The sequence below is a fragment of the Lasioglossum baleicum genome, chromosome 2 (assembly GCF_051020765.1).
Source record: "Lasioglossum baleicum chromosome 2, iyLasBale1, whole genome shotgun sequence".
In the NCBI taxonomy this organism is placed as follows: Eukaryota; Metazoa; Arthropoda; class Insecta; order Hymenoptera; family Halictidae; genus Lasioglossum; species Lasioglossum baleicum.
This window is the reverse complement of record NC_134930.1, coordinates 10,159,162-10,171,928: the sequence shown is the minus strand read 5'-3', so window position 1 is coordinate 10,171,928 and position 12,767 is coordinate 10,159,162. Positions and strand designations below refer to the sequence as shown.

General features: G+C 36.2%; 2 protein-coding genes across 3 annotated transcripts in view; one reads left to right on the top strand and one right to left on the bottom strand.

The window, feature by feature from the left end:
- The window catches only part of Hwt (SH2 domain-containing adapter heavyweight), a 377,169-nt gene that overhangs the window by 290,880 nt on the left and 73,522 nt on the right, over positions 1–12,767 (bottom strand). The window lies entirely within an intron of this gene.
- LOC143219412 (trypsin Blo t 3-like) lies at positions 5,682–10,090 on the top strand. The gene is made up of 5 exons (XM_076445422.1): positions 5,682–5,694; positions 5,751–5,812; positions 5,924–6,018; positions 6,124–6,265; positions 9,725–10,090. Exons 1-5 carry the CDS (start codon positions 5,682–5,684, stop codon positions 9,866–9,868), a joined length of 456 nt encoding a protein of 151 aa, XP_076301537.1. The 3' UTR covers positions 9,869–10,090.

Below are 12,767 nucleotides of genomic sequence, written 5' to 3'. Positions count from 1 at the left end.
TTCTTTACAGCAAAAGATTCTACAGACTTTCCCGAATCCAGTGATATCCAATGCTAATACATTATGATTGTTAGAACATGTTTAAACTTTCGTGAATAACTCCTTAACAAAGTCGCGGAGAACATTTTCGCAAAGGGAAAAGTTACTTCAAATGACCTCAGGGATCACATCTTGAAGGAAATATAGCATTTTTGGAACACCCTGTATACTTACTTACCACACACATTTTGGAAGTTATAATATACCATTTCGTAATAATTCACAGCCATAATTGTTGCAGCCTCTGTATCGACGGAATAACAAAGGAGGTTTGAAACAGCAACAAGCCATGACCTTGACGAAGTTCCTGTATGCAGACACAACAAAAACCAGGGTACTGTGTAGCCAAGTGTGCACGAACTCGATGAATCTTCAATATCGATTTACTCGAGAAGGAAGCCTTGACAAAGTAACATTCTCTTTTCTCGTAGATTCTTCTGGTTGCAGCTTGTGCCACCAGCTCGGTAACAGTCTGTATTTTGACATTATCAGATAAACAAGAACACCCTTTCAATGAGGGACCAATTTCGATCCTTTTTTGTCGGTTGAACGCGCCGCCCCAGACCGCCGCCGCCTTAGGCGCCGTAAATCGTTCAATCGTTATCGAACTTCGCAGTCCTCGGCGACATCGCTAGCACAATTTCGATCCACCACAGCGAGAGTTTCCCCGTAATTTTACTTTCTCCCGTGATTCCATTCGACTGCTTTGTGTTCATCTATCGCCGCAGTTTCGCCAGAGAACTTTGACATTTACGACCAACTGACCCCCTTATTATTATACATCAGCGACAGACAAGCAAAAAGGGACGCGAATCGTATTTTCAAGAAATACTTTGCCCGTAGCTTCGTCAAAGCTCCGCGAGGTGAATGTTGTGCCTTTAAAGAGGTACAAATAAAGCGAATTTAATATAGAGAGAAAACGCTTTGAAGATTCGTTTTATTCTTCGCGTAATGAGACCGAAGGGAACTGGTGAGAGAGCAATCAGAGGGGTAACGTAATTAAGAATTGAAACGCCTTTTCACTTATTCTAAAAGAAACGTCGATTTTTCGGATTCCTTTTAACTCTGATTCGGTCCTCGGACGAACCGTACATTTGAAATAACGTTTAAAAGTGGGACACCTGAGGTTAGTGACATTTTTATACTCTGCTCAAATGTGGAACAATCTTTGACAAACGAGGACATTACCAATTGTGTGTAAAAAAAAAAGATTATATAATTATAACAACTTTAAAGAAATGCAGAAACAGTAATTGACAATGCAAGCTCATATGTCTCTTACAATCTTTTCAAAAACGTTTACATTTCTTCTACAAACTCATTACGAAAGACCTTTTTCCCCTTAAGACAAGTATATGCCCAGAAATAACAAAATAATGTTATTACAAACATTTCTCATCAAAATATTGAGAGAGTGCACATATTTTTCTTTTAATCTCTCCGAAGCATTTCTGTCCTATGATAAGAAAAAATGTTCACATAAACGTTTAAAAAAAGTATATATGAAAAACTTTTTAAAATCCACGCTTATATTAAAATGCACTAAAAAGGAGAAAATAATTTTTTTAGACATTATAGTGACTATAAATAAAAGCGTGGAGCGCTAAACTATATTGACGTAATCTTCGTGGGCGCGCTCCACGCTTTTATTTATAGTGACTAATGTCTAAAAACATTATTTTCTCGTTTTTAGTGCATTTTAATATAATGCGCGGTTTTTAAAAAGTTTTTATATATATTTTTTAATTTTCTACTTTTTAGTCTTTTTTAAATGGAACGCAAGATATAGTAACACTGGTATGAAATAGTCAGATATATATATATATATAGAAACGCAAGAGATGGAAATACGCGAGATAGAATGAGGGGATGACTCCGAGAGACGACGTCTCTTTATAGAGTCCGAAATTTTACGAAATGGAACTGTATGAACGGAACACCATACCGAGCTCCTTCGGTGCGAAGTGGGTCAGTGGAGTGGGGATGAGTCGGAGTGGAAACACGTAGTGGAGTAGGGTGCGCTGGCGCGCGGAGTGGGGATCGCTGAACTTGATGACGTACTACTGAGCGTCGCGCGGTGAAGTGTGACGGTTAATATTTAAATTTTTTTCTCCTAAACGCCCGTTTTTTTTAGAAATTAGCATTTTAATATTGCATTGTCATCCAGTTCTGAGCTATGTTTAAAGTTTCAAGTTTCTAGCTCATCGGGAAGTGGTTTAAAATTCGATTAAAAGATTTGACGCATACAACAACAACAAGTCGGCAAGCTAATATAAGCTTGGTAAAAAAGAATTCGACGTTTGCGAATCAATTGTACCAAAATTTAACAGTTTTCATCTGTTCTGCTTCCGTTTCCGGTTTGATAAAAACAAAACCGTTCCCAAAAAAACTTGAACAATGTATTTTTCTCATATTCTGTGGTAAAATGAAGAAATTGTAACGCGAAACTGACAGTCCCCGGCGAACAGGGGGCGCGAATAATCAGTGATAATAAAGTTTTCGTTATAATTAACTCGTTAGCGACGCGTCAGCCGCTTTTTCCATCAGCGGCAAACGACGTAATCGGTGATATATAATAATTTTCCATCGGAGCACGTAATCGATTAGACCTAGTCTAGCCGGCATGGCAGCGGCGTGCACGCGCAAGTAATTCATTTTCGTTCGTGTAGGATACTTTTTATTTTCTAACGACTCGCCCGCTGCAAGTAAAAATTGAGAAAGGAAAAAGACGAAGGAACGTGACCCGGCGCAAAAACACGCTGAACTCGTAAAGAACACGTAAAGCCGTCGACTATATAGCTGGTGCCATGATCACAACCCCCTCACCCTCTCTCCGATTCCGCTAATAACACCACTAAAGCATTTAACGGGGAAAAAGACTGCACGACTCCATTGATCGCGGGAAAAATTTCACTAACGAGCGATGCTCGCCAACGTCTTTACCGAGAAGTCCCTTAATTTAACAGATGGAGGCAATCATCGCGTTTCAAAACGCAAACGCCGCAAAGTGCTTTGAAAAAAACCGTTTTCTGCTCAAAATTCCGTTAACTGAAAATTAGGGATCATACGAGAAAATGTTTGCGACATAAGTGATGGGAAATACATAGAAGAGAGTACACGATGACTGTATTTGTTTGACCTTATAGTAACCTTGGACAGCTCTGTACAGATTACAATTGAAATTTTTAGTGGATGCCTATATTTTTGATCATACTTATTCTTGAAGGTACTTTTGTTTTTGGCATAAACTATTATAGAGATAATTATTATTATAGAGTAAATAGTTCGATCCAAGGTCATCCATATTGTGTTGTTTTTTGGTCTCATTTTAGCCAGAAAAATGCCACAAATAAATCGGTCGAAGTTTTATAAACAACTGATTAAAAAATAACAAAGTTATGTCACTGGTATTATCTGTATCAATATGCTGGTGTTTATCTTGACCTTCATAGTGATCTTGAGATCTTGATACTTGTTACTTACTATAATTGTAACATGACCTGTGAAAGCAGAGTTGGGCAAAAATTTAATCAATCGTTAATCGCAATTAACAATTAAACTCCTACTTTAGTCGTTAATTGGATAATTGATTAATGATTAACTGCTGAAATTTCGATATGAAATACGGAATCAAAACTGTATGCATACTGAAAAAAATGTAAACCGAGTTTTGTGTTGAGATATATTTCTGTCAAAATTCTCCATCTCTGCGCTCTCTGTCTCTCTCTCTCTCCTTACTACAATTTATGGATAGACCGTGTGGCGATTAACTTCAACAATTGATTAAATCAGTCTCCGATTTTGTGATGATTTCTATTTTTAATCAACGATTGACGATTAACTACATCAATCGATTGAATCAATTGTCCATTTTTGATGGATTGATGAATGATTACCTTTCTTAAGAAAAGAGTATGATTGATTACCTTTCTTAAGAAAAGAGTATGATTGATCGTACACATTAATCAATCAATCTTGGTTAAAATTTTAATTGATTAATGACCAACTCTGTCTTAAAGTATCAAGTGTACTCCACAGATTTTGGTCTTTTAATGTTTCAGTAGCGAATATTTCAAGAAAATATTTAAACAAATATACACAGAAATGAAAAGGAATTAAACAAAGAAAGTGACAATAGAAATTAATGAAAAGTTTCTTGAACGTCAGGAGCTGAATTTTGATCTTCTCATATTTCATGGAAAATATTTCATTCTTGTACACTCCACCATCTTATTCTATGTCTTTAAGTATTATATCAATTTAAATATTTACTACATGCAGTACATAAACAATTTGTTTATTCGTTAAATTAAATATTTCGTATATGTACATAATGCTTTCCACTGTAACACTCTCCTACACCTTTATCAAAGTGCTCCGTACAGAAATTTCCATTTCATTATTAAAAAGTTAATAACGGAAAATAGTGGAAACAAAAAGTAAAATTTTCATCATAAAACCTCGGGAGTTGTTAAAAGCATTTGCCATGACATTTTCTGATGAAAGAGGGTCGCGGAAAAAATATCCTGGCGAGAAATTATTTAAAATGTAGTCTCGCGGAATACAACCTGGAATTTGTTATAATGATAAACGCGAACTCGTAAACCAAATGTTTTGGTTTTATTATCTTCGTGTCCGTTTCCTGGCGCAAGTACACAATTTCGCGTGACTCTCAAAGATAAAGTGGCAAATATATGTTGTCCACCAGATACCCGCCATATTTGCGCACTGGGATCTTCCTCGTGTTTGTACCTGCCTCTGGATTTGACGTTGTGTCCACTGGCAACGTTCTCGCAATTCCGTGTTTCCGAAAGAAATGTGAAACATTTGTGATAGCTATCTTTTGACGCTGGGACAATCTGATCTTCTTTCACTTATTTCTTCCAGTTCGAAGAAAAGTAATACAATCCGTGACAAAGCGATAGAGCACCTCTCCTGAATGTTATTCGTCCACGTTTTAATAATCGTGAAAGATTCGAGAACATTTTAATCTAGAAATCAACAAACCCTGTGGGGAATCAACTTTCAAAACATGAGGACACACGCGAGTCAGTAGTACAAATAAACATTAAAAAGTCTCCAAAACCGTAGCATCTTCAAGTTTGGTGAAATAATAATTTCACAGAACGAAAGATTAACAAAATGAATTATTGACATCTATTGAAAGAAAATCAGAGATTCCCAAAAATTGTATCTGTGCGATATTGTGGCATATCTTATCTTAATGAAATCCAGACAGGAGCACAATATCTATTAACTTATCTAATCTCACAAAAGTTTTTCAATCGTACGAAGTATATAAATGCGCCGATTTAATATCAGCAGAAACACAAAGTAAATCATTTGCGCCTACAAGATGATGTCGCTTATTTTCTTCCTTCCACTAATTTTTGCTGTGGCTAATTGTAAGTGTGGCAGTCGTGTTTATCTATTAATTACCCGTTCGAAAGATAGAAGCTTATCAAGTGACTTTGGTTGATATTGCAACGTGCATTAGAAGCCTGTTTCCAACATCTATCGTTGTTTTCTCGAAAAACCCACATTATCTTCCTCGAAATTAAGGTTCAAAAAATATTTTTATTGAAACCGTGTAACGGGGTGACTAAAGAAATTGGTAGTCTTGCACACTGGAGTATCCAGAAATGTTTACTATCTGTAAATTGGTAAACAAGACAATGACTTAAAATTTTTATTGTGAATAATTGTTACAGGTGAACTTGAGTCAAGGATCATAAATGGAACAGTAGCGAAACCGGGACAAATTCCTTATCAAGTGAGTGTGATACAAAAAAATGATCACGATACGATCTTTTTCTAATCGACACAGTGAAGCTGTTACTAATAATATCATTATAGCTTCTGAAATTAGTAAAATTCTTCTTAGGTTTCCCTTCAATCCGTATTCTCGTCGAGCCATTTTTGCGGTGGATCGATTTTGAACGCGGACTACGTTATTACAGCCGCTCACTGTGTAGTCAGGCAAGTGGAACAAACAAATTTAACATAATTTAAGCTCGAGATAACTTCAATAGAAATTTCATTAATTTTGACAGGTCTCGAAATAAAGTTTAATATTGTTTACAGTAAATCGCCCGAGGACATGAGAATTGTTGCTGGTACAGTCGATCTGACGCAACCAAATTCGATACATTCTGCCGAGAAGATCTATTATCATGACAAATACAACGCCTCGGATTCGTGGGTGAACGACATCGCTTTGATCAAGGTACACTTCATACATAGTGTGTACGGGCTGCAGCCAGAGTTGGGCGTTGATCAATTAAAATTTTCACCAAGATTGATTGATTAATGTGTACGATTGAAAAAAGGTAATCATTGGAAAATGAACGATTGATTCGATCGATTGATGAAGTTAATCGTCAATCGTTGATTAAAAGAAGAAATTATCAAAAAATCGGAGAGACTGATTTAATCAATTGTTGAAGTTAATCGCCACACGGTTTATCCATAAATTGTAATAAGGAGGGAGAGAGAGAGAGACAGAGAGCGGAGATGGAGAATCGACACAAATATTTCTCAACAAAAAAACTCTCAGTTTACATCTTTTCAGTATGCATACAGTTTTGATTCCGTATTTCATTTCGAAATTTCAGCAGTTAATCGATTACAATTGAAAAGAATATAATTGTTAACCGCAATCAACGACTAAAGTAGGAGTTTAAATGTTAATTGCGATTAACGATTGAAGTAGAAATTTATTCGTCAACCGTTGATTAAATTTTTGCCCAACTCTGGCTGCAGCCCAGAGCCCTCTTTGCGGTTAAATGATAGAAATAAAAACAATTTAAATTAAATTTTAAGAAAATATAAATTATACAAACAACATTTTTAGTACTTGAGTTAATTTGGGTTAATTGGGTAGGCCCCAAACAGTGCGTTAACCCAGGGCCCCAAAATTAACGGTCCGCCGCTGGCGTTTAGAGTGCGGATGCTTATGCAAACTGAAAAAAATTGAAGATAAGCAAGAAGAAGATAGAAATAATTTGAAGTTAATGTCGATTTCGGTAATAATTCGATGTTACGTAATTATACGCAAACATTATAAGAAATTCCTAATCGAGAACTACCCCTCGCCCGTCAGTTACCGTGATTAATGATGTCAATTTTTTATACAGGTGAAACCTCGTTTCGTGAAATCCGCTCTAATATCTTTCGTTCCCCTGCCAACCCCCTCAGAAGTCGTTAAAGCTAATGACGAAGCCATAGTCTCGGGATTCGGCAGACTCGCGGTAAATATTCCAATGCATTTCGTTCTGGATTAAAGAACAGGTAATTAACTTGTGTCAGAATAATCCGCGAATTTTAACGTGGAAAAATTGATGATACCCTCAGTACGACGGTGATAGGACGAAAATTCTTCACTGGGTCAACATCACAATCGCCAGCCAGGAGTACTGCAGAGACACTTACAAAGACTCCCAGAATATTTATGCCACACATCTGTGTGCATATGATCCAACAGCTGTTAGGGGACATTGCAAGGTCAGTTTTTTATATTTGGAATTCTTCAGTGAAAGTTTTAATAAAAGATTGTCAACTTTTGCAAGAACTACAGTGGTCGAAATTTCTATAGAGTCATCTTCTTTTTCATAGATATTTTAAAAATATCACCATTTTTGTTGATTTATCGTATCTGGTCTTGTGCCTTGTAGACACTTGGATAGAGGGACTGCGTACTCTAGACCGCTATGTTTACTATTTACCTTTTTTTTCATTTTCTTCTGTGTGGTGCAGAACACAAGTGCGAAGTTTCTATAAAGTCACTTAGTGTTTCTCTGTATTCTGACCAGAGAACTACGAAAAACTGCGAATATTCTAAAAGTATTAGTTTTAGAACTCACAGAAATCCTGTTTGTTATAATTTGATTCACGTGTATGAGAATGCCGAGAGGAAAAGTATACTAACAAGCGAAGAAAAAGCATCAATCGATGCTTATAAAGATATGGGCTGCTCTAATCGCGCCCCAATTGCTAAGAAAATATATTGTGATATACTGTGTCATATACTGTGATTAATAATTATATCAATTTACGTGAAAATTACGGAAAAAATCATCTTAAAGGTAGTAATAAAAAATAGTCAAAGAGACAACATTCAATATTAATGAGGTCTACAGCTAAGGGAAGGAAAAATGCAGCACAATTTCGAGCTGAAATGGAGCTCCCAGTAACAACAAGACGTGTGCAACAACTTTTAAATTCTTCTGGACAAAAATACAACGTAAACCAGGCCTTAAAGAAGTACATAAACCGGCCCGTATTGATTTCGCACGGGCACAAAACACAGTGACTTTATAGAAATTTCGACCACTCAAAAGAATTAAGGAATTCACTTCTGTGACCCCGAAAAATTGCTCCCACTTTACGTGCTCATAAATCCGTCACAAATGACTGTATCGATATCGTTAAACAATGGTTTGAAAGCCTGAAACTTCTAGCTTCAGATGCTCCGTTTCAAATTGTTGCTATGTTGGTTTTTTACAAAGTTACAGCGCGATAAAGACAACATTGACGGTTAACAAAAATTTTGTGCAACTTTGGAACATCACACGGGGAGAAACAAATTTTCTTTGATAAATCGCGTTGTTGCTATGTTGCCTTCATCTCGCTATAACTTTGTAAAAAGCAACATAGCTACAATTTGAAACAGGGCATCTGAAACTAGAGGTTTCAGTCTTTCAAACCATTGTTTAGCGATATCGATACAGCAATTTTTGACGGAGTTATGATCGCGTAAAGTGGGAGCAATTTTTCGGGTTCGCAGAAGTGATCCCTTCATTCTTTTTATAATACAACTGAAATGCTTTAAACGACATTTTCGGTAAGCTCTTAAAGCTCATTATTTAATCAAATCAAACGTAGAATAAACGTGTGCATTGTTAGAAAAATTTTAAACAGTATATTTTGACCAATACATTTTTTCATCTTACATTGGATATTTTGAATTTTACAATTTACATTTGTAGCATTTATGTCGCTCATTAACATTAACAGTGCTCTCTTTCCTAACATGCTCGTGTCAAATAAATTATTAATAGACAGTGGGTAACACGAATGTATTCGATCGCTCTTTAAAACACAATAATTTTTTTATAATTGTACCAAACGACCTGATTTTTTATAATCAATTAGAAGCATTGGTTTACGAAATGATATGAAAAAAGATTTTCCAAACATTATAATTTACAAGGTTACATGCAGAAATAAGATAGGCATTTTTTAAAACATTTTGATTTGGAATCTTAACGAAAATTTAAAATATACTTTTCGAAATCGATTAACATATACACGAGCTACAAGCGGTTAAAAATGGTGAAAATCATAGTTTTACACGACTTTTGATGAGAGTTTCTGCTTAAAATCGATTTCGATGCGTGTCGTTTTTTCCTGCGTCAACCGATTTCGATGAAATTTCCAGCATCTGTATGCCCAAATAGAAAAAAGTTTTAAAAAATGCCTTCTTTATTTTTGCACATAAAATCTTTTCTGCACATCATTTCATAAACCTACATCTAATTGATTATAAAAAAATCAGGTCGTTTGGTACAATTATAAAACAGTTATACAGTTTTAAAGGGCGTCGTTGGAATACGTTCGTTACCCACTGTATATAGTTTTCTACATGAAATATAATATTTATTGATCCATGTTCTCGTATGTCTAGGGTGACTCCGGTGGTCCTTTGATGGTACACGGAAAACTTGTAGGACTCGTATCCTGGTCATACCACTGTGCCGACACAGTGTATCCGTCAGTGTACACGCGCGTCGGATCGTACATCGATTGGATTAAAAAATATGCAGTCTAACTTCTGTAAATCTCAGTCAAAATATCTGTATCTTGTGAAAAATTAATCTGAAATTTATTTCTACCTTCTTTCCAGTTTGATCGAGGTAATCCCGGCAGAGTTGCCAGATTAGGGGAGGGGAGCACAAATTGAGTGGAAATTTTTACTTCGGTACCTTTACGACGGTCACTCTGTAGAAAACGCGATTTGAAAATTGTGAAAAGGTTTAAATAAAATTGTGAGACCGGTCACAAAATGCAGAACAGTTGATCCGAAATGACGAACAGTTTTATTTTGCGTTTGCTTCTATTTCTGCTACAAATAAAAGGATACGCCGCCGCCGTGCGGTCGAAAATGTCGGCAAATGAAACTATGCGGTTGCATTTCAAACACTAGCTAGTACAAAGCTTCGAAACGTTTCGATGAAGCTGCTCATCCGAATACTTCCGCGCGAATAGTTTCTGGTAGCAACACACCACATGCTCGATCGGTCGAAAGTTTAATAAAAATTTGAAAGAGCGTCTTGCAACCTAATGAAAACCTATGAAAACTCTTTTCATAGTAGTAATTAGATATCCAGCGGACTAATTAGTACGGTCTGATGCACAGTTGGTCCTTAAATAGGCTTGCGAAATGGTTTATCTGTGTCACGAAAACCTCTCAATTGACAGTCTCTCTTTACGTAGCAGACTGAAAAAGTTAGCAGGACTAAGCTCGAAGGAGTTTTATGGTAACGTTAAAGCTGGAGGAACCAAGTATTCTCATTTTACGATGTCATTAAAACACTCTACGGGGACGGGAAAATTACTGGGACGTCCTAAGAAACTCATTTATAACTAAGCAAATTAAATGGATTCTCGACTGCGAAACCGAATTATACTCGTTGAATAAGGAATGAGAGATCAGAAAGGAAAGAATGTTCGAAGTTTAAACCGGCCTTTGTAATGGAGACTTTCCAAATTCTTTCCAGTGCAAGCAAGTGTTGATTTTAAGATTATTCGGTCATTAATAGACTGAGGATTTTACGCGTTTATAGGAAAAATATAAAACAGCGAACTCTACAGAAGATAGTGAAAACATTGTTTACGAGATAAGGAAATATTATAGGAAATAATGCAGAAAATTTGTATTTTCGATGAACAATACTCCATTTACTCGTTATGAGCTTACTAGAACACACACATTTTTTAATGACACCGCAAATGTACTTCTTTTGCAAATGTAACTTTTAAAAAATTCGCTCTACAATTAAGACACTATAAACCATTTGTATACACAATTGATGACTGAAGGTCATCGTATTGGTGTAAATCGGTACGTAATTTATAATTAATATTTATAATCTTATTATATAAAATATTTTTTAATATATATTAGTTTGGGGAAAAAGAAATCCATCATTTCTCCGCTTGAGATAACGTAAAAATAATGGATTTCTTTTTCCCCAACCTAATATAATCAATATTTTTAAAAATTTCATCCTGCGCCATATTTCCAAAATGGTCGTGTTGAAATTTTGAACTTAAACCGAGTCATCAATTCATTAATCTAAACCGTCCACAGCGGGAAATTTGACGGTATTTAATTCTAGGTATTTATATAATAAAGAAAGTTTGAGTTTGAATACTGCACAGCTTGCAATTTAACAAAATCGTAGCATTTTCATTTCAGTATAAGAAGAAACGAGGAAATTTTCAATTCCTGTCTCATATTTTGCGGAATATTTCCTCGGCAGTGAACGATGAGTTAGCGAAACAAACTTCCTCGACATAGTAATTAAGGAACTTCCGCAACACAGTAATTCAAAATATGAACCCCGCGATACCATTCATAACAATTCGACCGACAGAGATTTCACACTTTATCCTGCCTTTGGAAGTTACGTACAAAAATCCGTCCAATGTTATTTTTTACGCGAATAACTTTTAATCAATATTATAATTAACACTGTTTTAATCTCCAATTGGAGGAAAGATTGCAGCGTTATTGAAATGGCGTTTTTTAATGAACGTTAATTTAAAAAATATATAAACAAAACTTTTTAAAACCACGCTTATATTAAAATGCACTAAAAAGGAGAAAATAATTTTTTTTTAGACATTAGTCTAAAAGCGTAGAGCGCCCACGAAGATTACGTCAACATAGTTTAGCGCTCCACGCTTTTATTTATAGTCACTAATGTATAAAAAAAGTTACTTTCTCCTTTTTAGGGCATTTTAATATAAGCGTGGTTTTTAAGAAGTTTTTTTTATATATATTTTTTAATTTTCTCCTTTTTAGTCTTTTTTAAATGGAACGCAAGATATAGTAAAACACTGGTATGAAATAGTAAGATATAGAAACGCAAGAGATGGAAATACGCGAGATAGAATGAGGGGATGACTCTGAGAGACGGCGCGGCGCGGCGCGGCGTCTCTTTATGGAGTCCGAAATTGTACGAAATGGAACTGAAAGAACGGAGCTCCACACCGAGCTCCTTCGGTGCGAAGTGGGACAGTGGAGTGGGGATTAGTCGGAGCAGTCCAGACAGGGGTAATCGAAAAGGAATCGGGGGAATACAAGTACCCCCTCTCTGATGACCAGAGTAATATGTGACACGTTGCGCGACGAGAATACAATGAGGCAGAGTGAGGCGAATGGAAGACACGTTGCGCGTGCGCGATAGGGACTGAACGGTGGAATAGGATTAGTGGAAGGGGATAAGGTGGAGGGGGAAATGAGGTTGCCGGCAACCTCATCTGGCCACACTGAGTCGGAGTGGGAACGCGTAGTGGAGTAGGGAGCGCTGGCGCGCGGAGCGGGGATCGCTGAACGCGATGACGCACTACCGAGCGTCGCACAGCGAGGTGTGACGGTTAATATTAAACATTTTTTCTCCTAAACGCACAGTTTTATTTTTAAATTTGTTTTTTAACTATTG

Coding starts and splice junctions, on each gene's coding strand:
- LOC143219412 (XM_076445422.1), top strand. Junction 6,019..6,123: donor GCCGCTCACTGTGTAGTCAG/GCAAGTGGAACA, acceptor TATTGTTTACAG/TAAATCGCCCGAGGACATGA. Junction 6,266..9,724: donor ACGACATCGCTTTGATCAAG/GTACACTTCATA, acceptor TCGTATGTCTAG/GGTGACTCCGGTGGTCCTTT.